Raw genomic sequence first — 18,148 nt, 5'->3', positions numbered from 1 at the left:
CCACTGAAGTTTTCTTTGGCCTTAGATAGTGTTCTCCCCTCAGGAAGTTAATTTTTAGCCCTAAGTGCCTCTACTGTAAGTGAACAGTGAGGAGAAGCCAAGGCCACACACTTTCTCTCTCACACACACACACACACGCGCTGGTGTCTCTATCTCATTCGCTCGTTGTTGTTTTTGTTGACCATAGATGACCGTGAAGCGCTAACCGTTGAGAGGAAGACGTTGGAAGAAAGCTGCTCTCTCTGTGTCAACCTTTTTCCATAAGTAGTGCACTTTAAATGCAATAGGGAGCGATATTAGATAAGATCGGTTTTGGTCTGAACAGGCCCCAATCATCTCCTGGCTGATCTAATAATGAATCTGTCTCCTCTTCCTGTTCTGTTCTCTTCTCTCTTCCTCCTCTTTCTATTCCGCTCTTCCTCCCTCTAGCTCACCACCCTGCGTGGGTCTATCCTGGAGGATGCGGTGCCATCTACCTCAAAGCACGGCCTGGCGCGGGGTCTACCCCTCAAAGAGGTGCTAGAATACCTGGTACCAGAGCTGAACGCCCACTGTCTCAGACTGGCTCTCAACACACCTAAAGTCACAGAGCAGCTGATGAAGCTGGACGAACAGGGGGTAAGGAGGAGGCACTACAGTACACACAGACACCAGGGGATAAGGAGACAGCACCTCAGTACACACAGACACCAGGGGGTAAGGAGACAGCACCTCAGTACACACAGACACCAGGGTGTCTGGAGACAGCACCTCAGTACACACAGACACCAGGGGGTAAGGAGACATCACCTCAGTACACATAGACACCAGGGGGTAAGGACACAGCACCTCAGTACACATAGACACCAGGGGGTAAGGAGACAGCACCTCAGTACACACAGACACCAGGGGGTAAGGAGACAGCACCTCAGTACACACAGACACCAGGGGGTAAGGAGACAGCACCTCAGTACACACAGACACCAGGGGGTAAGGAGACAGCACCTCAGTACACACAGACACCAGGGGGTAAGGAGACATCACCTCAGTACACATAGACACCAGGGGGTAAGGACACAGCACCTCAGTACACATAGACACCAGGGGGTAAGGAGGAGGCACTACAGTACACACAGACACCACAGTACACACAGACACCAGGAGGTAAGGAGGAGGCACTACAGTACACACAGACACCAGGGTGTAAGGAGACTGCACCTCAGTACACACAGACACCAGGGGGTAAGGAGACACCACTACGGTACACACAGACACCAGGGGGTAAGGAGGAGGCACTACAGTACACACAGACATCAGGGGGTAAGGAGACACCACTACAGTGCACACAGACACCAGGGTGTAAGGAGACACCACTACAGTACACACAGACACCAGGGGGTAAGGAAACACCACTACAGTACACACAGACACCAGGGGGTAAGGAGACACCACTACAGTACACACAGACACCAGGGGGTAAGGAGACATCACCTCAGTACACACAGACACCAGGGGGTAAGGAGACAGCACCTCAGTACACACAGACACCAGGGGGTAAGGAGACATCACCTCAGTACACACAGACACCAGGGGGTAAGGAGACATCACCTCAGTACACACAGACACCAGGGGGTAAGGAGACATCACCTCAGTACACACAGACACCACCTCAGTACACACAGACACCAGGGGGTAAGGAGACATCACCTCAGTACACAGACACCAGGGGGTAAGGAGACCGTACTACAGTACACACAGACACCCTCTCCTCTCTTGGTTTCTGTGTTGATGGGAGAAAGCTTGCTTTTATCTGTCTGGTTGTTGGATCTGTGGATCTGTGGATCTGTGGTGGCTCCGGAGAGGAAGGAGAAAAGGGAAGCATTTAACACTTTTCAGACAGAGGGACTGTCATATACTCTGTTCTCTCCCTCTCTCTCTCTCTCTCTCCCCGTCTCCGTCTCCGTCTCCCTCTCCGTCTCCCTCTCCGTCTCCCTCTCCGTCTCCGTCTCCCTCTCCCTCTCCCTGTCTCTGTCTGTCTCCCTCTCTCTCTCCCTCTCTCTCTCTCTCCCTCTCCCTCTCCCTCTCCCTCTCCCTCTCTCTGTCTCTGTCTCTGTCTCTCTCTCCCTCCCTCTCTCCCTCTCCCTCCGTCTCTCTGTTCTCTCTCCCTCTCCCTCTCTCTCTGTCCCTGTCTCTCTCTGCAGTTGAGTTTCCAGTTGAAGGTGGGGGTGATGTACTGTGCGTCGGGACAGAGCAGTGAAGAGGATATGTACAACAATGATTCGGCAGGTCCTGCTCTGGAGGAGTTCCTTCAGCTGCTGGGGGAGAGGGTCCGACTGAAAGGATTCACCAAGTACCGAGCCCAGCTGGACACTAAGAGTACGTTACCACACACACAGTGTTATCTCCCTCTATCTCTCTCATGCCCAGCTGGACACTAAGAGTACGTTGCTACACTATATACACATTCCCACGAACTGACTGCTTTCACTCTATATAAAGAGGGGAACATGCTAGAGCTGGGACGAGAAACCCCAAATGATCCACACCGACCGTACTGATCACTTATTGCAGGCATTTTGCTGATATCGTTCATTACAATAAGTAATGATTCATATCTTCAGATTCATATCTTCATTCCGACCTTGTGCCATCCCGGAATATTAGGTAATACCGGCACTGAACACAAGAGGCGCTATTTTCCAACCCCACTGAGCCCTCTGTTATGCAAAGATTAGCAATGCTAACAAACTACATGTAAAATCCTATAGCGAATGCTAGCTAAATGCTAATGGGCATATTGTGAACAATTTATACAGTCAGGACACTGTCCTATATTTTCAGGACAGATATCCCAGCTCATAAAGTAACTCACAATGCTACTCACAGTTAGCTACATACACAAAACAAATATTAAACACCAAGGCTCTTGATCCAGGAGGGGATTCTCTGCTGTTACAAAGAAGGGCTTGATCGCAAGAAGCTAACCACTTAGCTAAGCTAACTTAGCTACAATATTAGCAAACCAAGTGGACAACTGCAGAGCATTTAGCACATTTTACACAATTAAAATAATAGATATATTATTATACTATATTGTCTGGCGCTTGCTGCACAACAGTGAGTGACTCACAAGGCTCCGGGCTCTGGTCGTCGTGTGCTTGTAACCTGTAAGCTTCATAACTTTAAATAATGTGCCCGGTGAAATGAAGATCATGTTGACTGCAGGTATTTACTTAAAAAGTATCTACAAATATTCAAATGTATTTAAAATACTTTAAAAAATAATAATAATAGTTTAAACGATATTGACGGTATTGAAAAACCATCCCGTTGCTATTTCCAAATACCTCGGTATATAAGGTATATATATATAAGTATACGGTATGTATAATATGATATACTGCCCAAGCCTAGTGGCAGTTTAAACTACATATATTTTTAATGTAATGTGTCACCCAGCTCTAGAACATTCTGTGTAAGGGTCTGCGTCAGACAGACAATCTAGACATGAGGCTGTTATATACAGGAGAGATGATGGCAGTTGAAACAATAACACATTCTTACACGTCTTAGTTTTCTCTCTTAGCGGACTTCTCTTGGATCCATCCCCTCTATACCACCTATACAGACTATGAACCTGTCTGTCTAACTCTAGTTACTGTCTGTCTCTCCTCCAGCTGACTCAACGGGGACCCATTCCCTCTATACCACCTATAAGGACTATGAACCTGTCTGTCTCTCCTCCAGCTGACTCAACATGGACCCATTCCCTCTATACCACCTATAAGGACTATGAACCCGTCTGTCTAACTCTACTGTCTGTCTGTCTCTCCTCCAGCTGACTCAACAGGGACCCACTCCCTGTACACCACGTATAAGGACTATGAACCTGTCTAACTCTAGTTACTGTCTGTCTCTCCTCCAGCTGACTCCACAGGGACCCACTCCCTGTACACCACCTATAAGGACTATGAACCTGTCTGTCTAACTCTACTGTCTGTCTGTCTCTCCTCCAGCTGACTCCACAGGGACCCATTCCCTGTACACCACCTATAAGGACTATGAACCTGTCTGTCTAACTCTACTGTCTGTCTCTCCTCCAGCTGACTCCACAGGGACCCACTCCCTGTACACCACCTATAAGGACTATGAACCTGTCTGTCTAACTCTACCGTCTGTCTAACTCTACTGTCTGTCTCTCCTCCAGCTGACTCAACAGGGACCCACTCCCTGTACACCACGTATAAGGACTATGAACCTGTCTAACTCTAGTTACTGTCTGTCTCTCCTCCAGCTGACTCCACAGGGACCCACTCCCTGTACACCACCTATAAGGACTATGAACCTGTCTGTCTAACTCTACTGTCTGTCTAACTCTACTGTCTGTCTAACTCTACTGTCTGTCTGTCTCTCCTCCAGCTGACTCCACAGGGACCCATTCCCTGTACACCACCTATAAGGACTATGAACCTGTCTGTCTAACTCTACTGTCTGTCTCTCCTCCAGCTGACTCCACAGGGACCCACTCCCTGTACACCACCTATAAGGACTACGAACCTGTCTGTCTAACTCTACTGTCTGTCTCTCCTCCAGCTGACTCAACAGGGACCCACTCCCTGTACACCACCTATAAGGACTATGAACCTGTCTAACTCTAGTTACTGTCTGTCTCTCCTCCAGCTGACTCCACAGGGACCCACTCCCTGTACACCACCTATAAGGACTATGAACCTGTCTGTCTAACTCTAGTTACTGTCTGTCTCTCCTCCAGCTGACTCCACAGGGACCCACTCCCTCTATACCACCTATAAGGACTATGAACCTGTCTGTCTAACTCTACTGTCTGTCTCTCCTCCAGCTGACTCAACAGGGACCCACTCCCTCTATACCACCTATAAGGACTATGAACCTGCCTGTCTAACTCTAGTTACTGTCTGTCTCTCCTCCAGCTGACTCCACAGGGACCCACTCCCTGTACACCACCTATAAGGACTATGAACCTGTCTGTCTAACTCTACTGTCTGTCTAACTCTACTGTCTGTCTAACTCTACTGTCTGTCTGTCTCTCCTCCAGCTGACTCCACAGGGACCCATTCCCTGTACACCACCTATAAGGACTATGAACCTGTCTGTCTAACTCTACTGTCTGTCTCTCCTCCAGCTGACTCCACAGGGACCCACTCCCTGTACACCACCTATAAGGACTACGAACCTGTCTGTCTAACTCTACTGTCTGTCTCTCCTCCAGCTGACTCAACAGGGACCCACTCCCTGTACACCACCTATAAGGACTATGAACCTGTCTAACTCTAGTTACTGTCTGTCTCTCCTCCAGCTGACTCCACAGGGACCCACTCCCTGTACACCACCTATAAGGACTATGAACCTGTCTGTCTAACTCTAGTTACTGTCTGTCTCTCCTCCAGCTGACTCCACAGGGACCCACTCCCTCTATACCACCTATAAGGACTATGAACCTGTCTGTCTAACTCTACTGTCTGTCTCTCCTCCAGCTGACTCAACAGGGACCCACTCCCTCTATACCACCTATAAGGACTATGAACCTGTCTGTCTAACTCTAGTTACTGTCTGTCTCTCCTCTAGCTGACTCCACAGGGACCCACTCCCTGTACACCACCTATAAGGACTATGAACCTGTCTGTCTAACTCTACTGTCTGTCTCTCCTCCAGCTGACTCCACAGGGACCCACTCCCTCTATACCACCTATAAGGACTACGAGGTGATGTTTCATGTCTCCACCATGCTGCCCTACACACCCAACAACAAACAACAGGTATGGATAGTTATAATTGACCAACGTTGAGATTTTATACAGGCCCGAAGACTATTAGAACAAACTAAACAAAATTGTTAATTAAATAAATTATCTGGAGAGGTAGAAAACTCAATGATCAAGTCCTTTAAAACAATGCTACTGACTTTTTTTTGGATCTTATCATCCTTTAAAATATCTTAGAAATAAATATAATTACAGAAATACAGCCTATTAAAAATTACAGAAATACAAAATGCATCATACCGGCTGTATTTGGAAATGATACATCTTTATAAACTTGATTGCTGACATGCAAAGCATTTTGGGACAATATCACCAATGGACTAATGAAACAAATACCGAAAGATCATTTTTGGTTGGGATTTTCCTTTTAATGTTAGATTTTTTTTTTTTTTGAAAACCATATTTTTTTCCCCCCACAAATGTTTAATCACAGTGCAGTTATCACAAAACATATCATTTTCCTAACTAGACGATAGGCTATGAAGATCTGGGGAAGGTTGTGTGATAGGCTATGAAGATCTGGGGAAGGTTGTGTGATAGGCTATGAAGATCTGGGGAAGGTTGTGTGATAGGCTATGAAGATCTGGGGAAGGTTGTGTGATAGGCTATGAAGATCTGGGGAAGGTTGTGTGATAGGCTATGAAGATCTGGGGAAGGTTGTGCGATAGGCTATGAAGATCTGGGGAAGGTTGTGCGATTGGCTATGAAGATCTGGGGAAGGTTGTGCGATAGGCTATGAAGATCTGGGGAAGGTTGTGCGATAGGCTATGAAGATCTGGGGAAGGTTGTGCGATAGGCTATGAAGATCTGGGGAAGGTTGTGCGATAGGCTATGAAGATCTGGGGAAGGTTGTGCGATAGGCTATGAAGATCTGGGGAAGGTTGTGTGATAGGCTATGAAGATCTGGGGAAGGTTGTGTGATAGGCTATGAAGATCTGGGGAAGGTTGTGCGATAGGCTATGAAGATCTGGGGAAGGTTGTGCGATAGGCTATGAAGATCTGGGGAAGGCTGTGCGATAGGCTATGAAGATCTGGGGAAGGTTGTGTGATAGGCTATGAAGATCTGGGGGAGGTTGTGTGATAGGCTATGAGGATCTGGGGAAGGTTGTGTAATTTAAAGGTAGTAGAAAATACACCGCATATTGGGTCAATTTCCATTGACGAGCATTGAATGAGAGGCTAACAGCACAAAATGTATATTTACATAATATGTAAATAAACTTCTCAATTCACATTAGCAACGGGAATGACACGAGCTGAGAGAAGGTTTGGGTGATGTTCTTGCTTCACAGCTCAAAAGTGCCAGAAATGTCACTGTAGCAAATTATTAATTTATATGCAAGCAACAACTTCATGTATCTACCATATTACACTCTTGATTAATGCAACAATTCACAAACGTGCAGACATTTACATGGTTTATTTTCTCTTCCGTATACTCATTAATTTAGCAAGACAATAACACAGCCAAGTGGAACAGCTGCTAGCTAACATGCTAACATGCTAACATCAAGCGAACAATGCTTGCTTCATCAAGTAACTTCAGCATTGCGAAAATGAACATTTACCGCTCTCATACGAATATAAAAGGTAATATTATCATACAGTGTCAGTCATATTATATAGAGCTAGGTAGCAAGCTAAACAAAATGTCTGCACTCTGCATCCTCACACAGCTAACGTTAGCTAAAGTTGGCAAATTAGTAGGCTAAGTTAACTGGCCAGTTAGCTGAATGCTAACGTCAGCGAACGTTAGCTAAACAATAGTTATATTGCATTTCGGCCCACCTTAGAACAAACCATTGTTTCATTTCAACAATATCATGCAAATCAACACATTTAAAAAATATAATTGTAACTGAAAAATTCACTGAGCAGTTGATTTCCTGCTTGCTTTTTGCGTTGGAATAAATTAGTGTTCTGAAAATCCCTTAAAGCTACGGCGTCAATTTCAGAGTACCCGCCTTTAACTGCAATTTCAGATAAAAACTCAATAGGAAGGATACCCTCCTATACATTTCAACTGTTTCAAAAACATTGCTCTGCTATTACGATTTATACTATATACTTCTCCTCTGTTTTTGGTGCCCTCACTTTCAGCCTGTGAACAGCGTGAAGCGAACCCATGGACATGAGCAGATAATTATGTGTGACCTTGTCAGGGCGAAGTGATCTCAATATGACGGCCTATTCATTGATGACAGGTCCTGCTTTACTGAAGTTGCGAGGCATGACAAGCCATGAAATTGCGAGATACAGTTGTGCATATGAAAACCATAACTGGCACGCAGATCGCTAGAAATGGTAAGATGAATTGGCATTCCGCATAGGAAAGGTTGCTGACTCCTCGTGTAGCCTATTAGCGGCAACTTCAGGAGGGTAATGGCAGGATCTGTGACAGCCAGCAGAAAGCGGGAGGAGAACGGTTGGGGCTCAGGTTGTTTTTTTCCCCGTTTTTTTTTCTGCTTATCTAGATCTCTGGCTCCCTCTTGAGTCATTTTGTCTTATTTCATCCAACAGTAAGCTTTTAAGCATCAGACAAGCTCAATGCATATAGTTGATTTTATTCAAATGTATATGGAAAAATACACGTTTAAAAATGTTGGCCAATCAATTTACAGATGATTTTCGGTCGACCAAAGATTTTTGTTGTTTTTGGGGACAGCCCTACTATACTGTGCCCCTCCCCTCTCTCCATCTATTGCTGTCTCGCTATGAAAGTAGCGAGTGTTTGTGGTCTTGGAACTAATCAGTCTCCTCCGTTCCCAAAAATACAGACACTTAGGAGTCGATTCCTAGACAAATTTAATCTTGACACTAAGAAATGGAGGTCGACACCGGAAGTCGACGCGCAACGAGTCCATTATTGTGGACTCTCCACCGCTACGTCATCGTCGTTAACAGATGGAAAATGGCAAGAGACAGCAGCGATGTCTTGTATGGCAAAACTTTGAGAAGTTAAATGAAAAGGAAATGTAGAAGTGGAATTGTGGATCAGTAATTGTAGTACAGTAATGGTAGTATAGATACAGTAATGGTAGTATAGATACAGTAATGGTAGTACAGGTACAGTAATGGTAGTACAGTAATGGTAGTACAGTAATGGTAGTACAGGTACAGTAATGGTAGTATAGATACAGTAATGGTAGTACAGTAATGGTAGTATAGGTACAGTAATTTATTTATTTATTTATTTATGTATTTTATTTATTTATTTACCTTTATTTAACCAGGTAGGCAAGTTGAGAACAAGTTCTCATTTACAATTGCGACCTGGCCAAGATAAAGCAAAGCAGTTCGACAGATACAACAACACAGAGTTACACATGGAGTAAAACAAACATACAGTCAATAATAAAGTATAAACAAGTCTATATACAATGTGAGCAAATGAGGTGAGAAGGGAGGTAAAGGCAAAAAAGGCCTTGGTGGCAAGGTAAATACAATATAGCAAGTAAAACACTGGAATGGTAGTTTTGCAATGGAAGAATGTGCAAAGTAGAAATAAAAATAATGGGGTGCAAAGGAGCAAAATAAATAAATAAATTAAATACAGTTGGGAAAGAGGTAGTTGAAAGGGCTAAATTATAGGTGGGCTATGTACAGGTGCAGTAATCTGTGAGCTGCTCTGACAGTTGGTGCTTAAAGCTAGTGAGGGAGATAAGTGTTTCCAGTTTCAGAGATTTTTGTAGTTCGTTCCAGTCATTGGCAGCAGAGAACTGGAAAGAGAGGCGGCCAAAGAAAGAATTGGTTTTGGGGGTGACTAGAGAGATATACCTGCTGGAGCGTGTGCTACAGGTGGGAGATGCTATGGTGACCAGCGAGCTGAGATAAGGGGGGACTTTACCTAGCAGGGTCTTGTAGATGACATGGAGCCAGTGGGTTTGGCGACGAGTATGAAGCGAGGGCCAGCCAACGAGAGCGTACAGGTCGCAATGGTGGGTAGTATATGGGGCTTTGGTGACAAAACGGATTGCACTGTGATAGACTGCATCCAATTTGTTGAGTAGGGTATTGGAGGCTATTTTGTAAATGACATTGCCTAAGTCGAGGATTGGTAGGATGGTCAGTTTTACAGGGGTATGTTTGGCAGCATGAGTGAAGGATGCTTTGTTGCGAAATAGGAAGCCAATTCTAGATTTAACTTTGGATTGGAGATGTTTGATATGGGTCTGGAAGGAGTAGTAAAGTAATGGTAGTACAGGTACAGTAATGGTAGTACAGTAATGGTAGTATAGATACAGTAATGGTAGTACAGGTACAGTAATGGTAGTACAGTAATGGTAGTATAGGTACAGTAATGGTAGTACAGTAATGGTAGTACAATGCTTAACCATGTGACCGGGACGCACCGTGAGACCCTAACTGTTGCTGGCAGCAGCTACATTGTGAATTCACATGGAATTTTATTCATTTTTCTGACCATTTAATTGCAGAATAAAATAAAAGAGAGATTGTCACATCCCTAAATAGATTATTGAAAAAGTGACCATCTTCTTGTCCATGTGTTTACCTTGAGAGTTTTCCTTTGCTGTTTTCTCTAACCAATTTGTCTACATTTCCCAGCTCCTGAGGAAGCGTCACATAGGGAATGACATAGTGACCATCGTATTCCAGGAGCCCGGGGCTCAACCCTTCACCCCTAAGAACATACGGTCCCACTTCCAACACGTGTTTGTAGTGGTGAGAGCACACCAACCTTGCTCTGACAACACCTCCTATAGGTGAGTGGGAACGTCTAATGCACGCATGACACACGCATGACACACGCACGACACACGCACAACACACGCATGACACACTGAGGCACTGAGCGGAGACACACTGAGCGATTGTTGGGGTTAAGAGCTGGCAAGAAAGGCATTTCACTGCACCCATCATACTACTATGACTGACCCTGTAAAACAACACCTATCATACTACTATGACTGACCCTGTACAACAACACCTATCATACTACTATGACTGACCCTGTAAAACAACACCTATCACACTACTATGACTGACCCTGTAAAACAACACCTATCACACTACTATGGCTGACCCTGTAAAACAACACCTATCACTCTACTATGACTGACCCTGTAAAACAACACCTATCACACTACTATGACTGACCCTGTAAAACAACACCTATCACACTACTATGACTGACCCTGTAAAACAACACATTTCACTGCACCAATCTGGTGTATGTCACAATAATACACATTGCATATAATATGGTTGGGCGGTTTTCAGATTTTCATATCGTCAAACTGTCCTTCTCTCATCCCGGGATTTATTGTATTACTGGTTTAGTACACAAAGGGGCGCACCATTTTAAAAAATGTAAAAAAAATAAAAAAAATACCATCGGTTACCAGAATGCTAACAAAATTAGCACAAGTAATAGTGAATTTTCATGGAAGCTGCTAGCTCAATATGATAACGAGCGCAAACTAAAATAAACGAAATGCAAAGACAGGAAATCCAGCTCATAATGTTCTACATATATAGGTAGGAGCTACCGAATGTCCTTTTTGGTGCGTTTGGACATTTTACGAGCGAATGTGAACGAGAGACATTGTGCAAATGAACACAGTTTTGACGCATGCTTGTCTGAAAGAAGAACAGTACTGGCTCTGGAGCAGGATGTCTCCACGCAGTGTCTATGTGGAGTCTGGAGTTGCTTGGGAAACAGGCCTTCCTCCTCTGCTCGAATGAGATGGGAGGGGGGAGCAGAGGGGCCGAGAACGGAGAGGAGAAAAAAAACGTAAGGAAATTAAACGATGGCAGTGGCAGCAGTACAGTTAACCCATCCAAAGGGCTTTGACTTCTCAAACACGGCAGAAACACAACACGGGGTGATGCCTCGTCACCTTATTAATTCAGTAACTTCGATACCTACCAAGTTAAACTTAACCTGTTGAGTTAACGCAGAATTCTTCATTTTACAGGGAGAAAAAAAGTTAAAACCTGTAAGAAATGTCTTGCTGCGTTTTTGTAAACACAGATCTAAAACTCATCTTATTGTAACTTCCTGCTCGGCATCAGACACATTTTGTGCTTCAACTGGGATGAGAATCGATGGCGTTGTATCAGCAGACAGCGCTCTGACTGATGTGTAGCTTCTTTCTTCAGCTACTTTTCTCCATGTAGCCAGCCTACTTTTCTCCATGTAGCCAGCGTACTTTTCTCCATGTAGCCAGTCTACTTTTCTCCATGTAGCCAGCCTACTTTTCTCCATGTAGCCAGCCTACTTTTCTCCATGTAGCCAGCCTACTTTTCTCCATGTAGCCAGCCTACTTTTCTCCATGTAGCCAGCCTACTTTTCTCCATGTAGCCAGCCTACTTTTCTCCATGTAGCCAGCCTACTTTTCTCCATGTAGCCAGCCTACTTTTCTAGATGTAGCCAGCCTACTTTTCTAGATGTAGCCAGCCTACTTTTCTCCAATAAAATATAAGATGAACTTTAAACAAAGTGTTAGGAAATGTAGCTGGCTACATACTTTCCATGATGAACATTAGAAATGTTATGGGAGTACATGCATAATGGGTCTCGAATGCATAATTTTTTTTGCAAAAATTGTAAGCTCATTTACTGCCTGCAAGATAGCATTGCACTTCTATTGTCATCGGCCAATCAATTTACAGATGATTTTCTGTGCTCTGTTGCACTACTGTATATTCTGTGAAGGGAAACTATAGTTGCATATCTCTGATCTCTCTCTATTGAAGAAAACAAAAACACTGTTGAATTTCAATATAAAACGCGACCCTTGTTAATACACAGCCAGACTCACCTGCTACCTTTTTCTCCTGTTGTGCTATTTACAAACCAACACGTGACTGGCGCAACAGTTCTAGCGAACTGTGGTAAGCTTCATAAAATGTGAAATGAAGAACACGATCTGCTTTATCTCAACGTAAAAAGTAGAGACCTTCAGTCAGATAGTAACTTATACCCTGGTATACATTCGAAAGGGGTCTGAATACTTGACTTTTTCCACATTTTGTTAGGTCACAGCCTTGTTCTAAAATTGATTAAATATTTTTTTGTTTGTTCATCAATCTACACACACTACCCCACAATGATAAAGAATTTTTTTAAACATTTTTTACAAAGTATTCAGGCCCTTCACTCAGCACTTTGTTGAAGCACCTTTGGCAGCGATTACAGCCTTGTCTTCCTGGGTATGACACTACAAACATGGCACACCTGTATTTGGGGAGTTTCTCCCATTCTTCTCTGCAGATCCTCTCAAACTCTGTCAGGTTGGATGGGGAGTGTTGCTGCACAGCTATTTTCAGGTTGGGTTTGATTGGGTTCAAGTCCGGGTTCTGGCAGGGCAACGCAAGGACATTCAGAGACTTGTCTCAGAGCCACTCCTGCGTTGTCTTGGTAAACCTTTGCCCCAGGCTGAGGTTCTGAGTGCTCTGGAGTAGTTTTTCATCAAGGATCTCTAACCCTAACCCTAACCTTAGACCCACTTCAGTTTGCATACCGCCCCGATGCAATCGCCAACACAGCCCTATCTCATTTGAGCTGGTCCGACCAAGCTGACTCCACACTCCAAGACTGCTTCCATCACGTGGACTGGGAGATGTTTCGTATTGCGTCAGATAACAACATTGACGAATACGCTGATTCGGTGTGCGAGTTCATTAGAACGTGCGTTGAAGATGTCGTTCCCATAGCAGCGATTAAAACATTCCCTAACCAGAAACCGTGGATTGATGGCAGCATTCGTGTGAAACTGAAAGCGCGAACCACTGCTTTTAATCAGGGCAAGGTGTCTGGTAACATGACCGAATACAAACAGTGCAGCTATTCCCTCCGCAAGGCTATCAAACAAGCTAAGCGCCAGTACAGAGACAAAGTAGAATCTCAATTCAACGGCTCAGACACAAGAGGCATGTGGCAGGGTCTACAGTCAATCACGGACTACAGGAAGAAATCCAGCCCAGTCACGGACCAGGATGTCTTGCTCCCAGGCAGACTAAATAACTTTTTTGCCCGCTTTGAGGACAATACAGTGCCACTGACACGGCCTGCAACGAAAACATGCGGTCTCTCCTTCACTGCAGCCGAGGTGAGTAAGACATTTAAACGCGTTAACCCTCGCAAGGCTGCAGGCCCAGACGGCATCCCCAGCCGCACCCTCAGAGCATGCGCAGACCAGCTGGCCGGTGTGTTTACGGACATATTCAATCAATCCCTATACCAGTCTGCTGTTCCCACATGCTTCAAGAGGGCCACCATTGTTCCTGTTCCCAAGAAAGCTAAGGTAACTGAGCTAAACGACTACCGCCCCGTAGCACTCACATCCGTCATCATGAAGTGCTTTGAGAGACTAGTCAAGGACCATATCACCTCCACCCTACCTGACACCCTAGACCCACTCCAATTTGCTTACCGCCCAAATAGGTCCACAGACGATGCAATCTCAACCACACTGCACACTGCCCTAACCCATCTGGACAAGAGGAATACCTATGTGAGAATGCTGTTCATCGACTACAGCTCGGCATTCAACACCATAGTACCCTCCAAGCTCGTCATCAAGCTCGAGACCCTGGGTCTCGACCCCGCCCTGTGCAACTGGGTACTGGACTTCCTGACGGGCCGCCCCCAGGTGGTGAGGATAGGCAACAACATCTCCTCCCCGCTGATCCTCAACACTGGGGCCCCACAAGGGTGCGTTCTGAGCCCTCTCCTGTACTCCCTGTTCACCCACGACTGCGTGGCCACGCACGCCTCCAACTCAATCATCAAGTTCGCGGACGACACAACAGTGGTAGGCTTGATTACCAACAACGATGAGACGGCCTACAGGGAGGAGGTGAGGGCCCTCGGAGTGTGGTGTCAGGAAAATAACCTCACACTCAACGTCAACAAAACTAAGGAGATGATTGTGGACTTCAGGAAACAGCAGAGGGAACACCCCCCTATCCACATCGATGGAACAGTAGTGGAGAGGGTAGCAAGTTTTAAGTTCCTCGGCATACACATCACAGACAAACTGAATTGGTCCACTCACACAGACAGCATCGTGAAGAAGGCGCAGCAGCGCCTCTTCAACCTCAGGAGGCTGAAGAAATTCGGCTTGTCACCAAAAGCACTCACAAACTTCTACAGATGCACAATCGAGAGCATCCTGGCGGGCTGTATCACCGCCTGGTATGGCAACTGCACCGCCCTCAACCGTAAGGCTCTCCAGAGGGTAGTGAGGTCTGCACAACGCATCACCGGGGGCAAACTACCTGCCCTCCAGGACACCTACACCACCCGATGTCACAGGAAGGCCATAAAGATCATCAAGGACATCAACCACCCGAGCCACTGCCTGTTCACCCCGCTATCATCCAGAAGGCGAGGTCAGTACAGGTGCATCAAAGCTGGGACCGAGAGACTGAAAAACAGCTTCTATCTCAAGGCCATCAGACTGTTAAACAGCCACCACTAACACTGAGTGGCTGCTGCCAACACACTGACACTGACTCAACTCCAGCCACTTTAATAATGGGAATTGATGGGAAATGATGTAAATATATCACTAGCCACTTTAAACAATGCTACCTTATATAAATGTTACTTACCCTACATTATTCATCTCATATGCATACGTATATACTGTACTCTATATCATCGACGGTATCCTTATGTAATACATGTATCACTAGCCACTTTATACTATACTATGCCACTTTGTTTACATACTCATCTCATTTGTACATACTGTACCCGATACCATCTACTGTATCTTGCCTATGCTGCTCTGTACCATCACTCATTCATATATCCTTATGTACATATTCTTTATCCCCTTACACTGTGTACAAGACAGTAGTTTTGGAATTGTTAGTTAGATTACTTGTTATTACTGCATTGTCGGAACTAGAAGCACAAGCATTTTGCTACACTCGCATTAACATCTGCTAACCATGTGTATGTGACAAATAAAATTTGATTTGATTTGGACAAAAGGAATACCTAATGCTGTTCATTGACTACAGCTCAGCATTCAACACCATAGTACCCTACAAGCTCTTCATTAAGCTGGAGGCCCTGGGTCTCAACCCCGCCCTGTGCAATTGGGTCCTGGACTTTCTGACGGGCCGCCCCCAGGTGGTGAAGGTAGGAAACAACATCTCCACTTCGCTGACCCTCAACACTGGGGCCCCACAAGGGTGCGTGCTCAGCCCCCTCCTGTACTCCCTGTTCACCCACGACTGCGTGGCCAAGCACGCCTTCAACTCAATCATCAAGTGTGCAGACGACACAACAGTAGTGGGCTTGATTAACAACAACAACGAGACAGCCTACAGGGAGGAGGTGAAGGTACTCTGAGTGGGTTTCAGGAAAACAACCTCTCACTCAACGTCAACAAAACAAAGGAGATGATTGTGGACTTCAGGAAACAGCAGAGGGAGCACCCCCCTATCCACATCGAAGGGACAACATTGAAGAAAATGGAAAGTTTTAAGTTCCTTGGCGTACACATCACTGACAAACTGAAATGGTCCACCCACACAGACAACATGGTGAAGAACCTCTGGAGGCTGAAGAAATTCGCCTCGTCACCTTAAACCCTCACAAACTTTTACAGATGCACAATCGAGAGCGTCCTGTCGGGCTGTATCACCACCTGGCACGGCAACTGCTCCGCCCACAACCGTAAGGCTCTCCAGAGGGTAGTGAGGTCGGCACAACGCATCACCGGGGGTGACCTACCTGCCCTCCATGACACCGACAGCACCCGATGTCACAGGAAGGCCAAAAAGATCATCAAGGACATCAACCACCCGAGCCACTGCCTGTTCACCCCGCTATCATCCTGAAAATGTATTAAATGTATAAAAAATAAACACTGAAATACCTTATTTACATTAGAATTCAGACTTGAGATCTTTCTACAACTTGATTGGAGTCTACCTGTGGTAAATTCAATTGATTGGACAGGATTTGGGAAGGCACAAACCTGTATAGATACAGTGCATTTGGAAATGATTCAGACCCCTTGACTTTTTCCACATTTTGTTACGTTACAACCTTATTCTAAAATGGATTCAATTGTATTTTCTTTTAGTCCTCTATCTACACTCAATATCCCATAATGACATCACAATACCCCATAATGACATCACAATTCACCATAATGACATCACAATACCCCATAATGACAAAGCAAAAACGTCTTATTTTTTATTTTTTTAAACAGACATGCACTGTCAGCTGTGGGACCTTATATAGACAGGTGTGTACTTTTCCAAATCATGTCCAGTCAATTGAATTCACCACAGGTGGACTCCAATAAAGTTGTAGAAACCTCTCAAGGATGATCAATGGAAACAGGATGCACCTGGGCTCAATTTCGAGTTTTGTAGCAAAGGGTCTGAATACTTACGTAAATAAGCTATTTCAGTTTTAAAATTTTAGTACATTTGCCAAAAATGTCTAAAAACCTCTTTTCACTTTGACGTTATGGGGTATTGTGTGTAGATCGAAGGATATATATATATTTTTAAATCCTGTATCGTAACAAAATGTGGGAAAAGTTGAGGGGTCGGAGAACTTTCAGAATAAACTGTATACAGATTACCACCCTACCCTGGTACACAACACCAGTCTGATAGATTCCCCCTAGCCTGGTACACAACACCAGTCTCTGTGATAGATTCCCCCTAGCCTGGTACACAACACCAGTCTGATAGATTCCCCCTAGCCTGGTACACAACACCAGTCTCTGTGATAGATTCCCCCTAGCCTGGTACACAACACCAGTCTGATAGATTCCCCCTAGCCTGGTACACAACACCAGTCTGATAGATTCCCCCTAGCCTGGTACACAACACCAGTCTGATAGATCCCCCCTAGCCTGGTACACAACACCAGTCTGATAGATTCCCCCTAGCCTGGTACACAACACCAGTCTGATAGATTCCCCCTAGCCTGGTACACAACACCAGTCTGATAGATTCCCCCTAGCCTGGTACACAACACCAGTCTGATAGATTCCCCCTAGCCTGGTACACAACACCAGTCTGATAGATTCCCCCTAGCCTGGTACACAACACCAGTCTGATAGATTCCCCCTAGCCTGGTACACAACACCAGTCTGATAGATTCCCCCTAGCCTGGTACACAACACCAGTCTGATAGATTCCCCCTAGCCTGGTACACAACACCAGTCTGATAGATTCCCCCTAGCCTGGTACACAACACCAGTCTGATAGATTCCCCCTAGCCTGGTACACAACACCAGTCTGATAGATTCCCCCTAGCCTGGTACACAACACCAGTCTGAGATTCCCCCTAGCCTGGTACACAACACCAGTCTGATAGATTCCCCCTAGCCTGGTACACAACACCAGTCTGATAGATT

General features: G+C 45.2%; 1 protein-coding gene across 1 annotated transcript in view; it reads left to right on the top strand.

The window, feature by feature from the left end:
* sipa1l1 (signal-induced proliferation-associated 1 like 1) overlaps positions 1–18,148 on the top strand; it is a 219,796-nt gene that overhangs the window by 131,536 nt on the left and 70,112 nt on the right. Inside the window, 4 exon segments of the mRNA XM_090242469.1 lie at positions 430–618; positions 2,181–2,355; positions 5,671–5,774; positions 10,347–10,504. Coding sequence (XP_090098595.1) covers positions 430–618; positions 2,181–2,355; positions 5,671–5,774; positions 10,347–10,504 — 626 coding nt within the window.

The sequence above is a fragment of the Oncorhynchus mykiss genome, chromosome 8, assembly GCF_057628025.1.
Source record: "Oncorhynchus mykiss isolate SJ-2025 chromosome 8, ASM5762802v1, whole genome shotgun sequence".
Lineage (NCBI taxonomy): Eukaryota > Metazoa > Chordata > Actinopteri > Salmoniformes > Salmonidae > Oncorhynchus > Oncorhynchus mykiss.
This window is presented reverse-complemented; position numbering and strand designations above follow the sequence as displayed.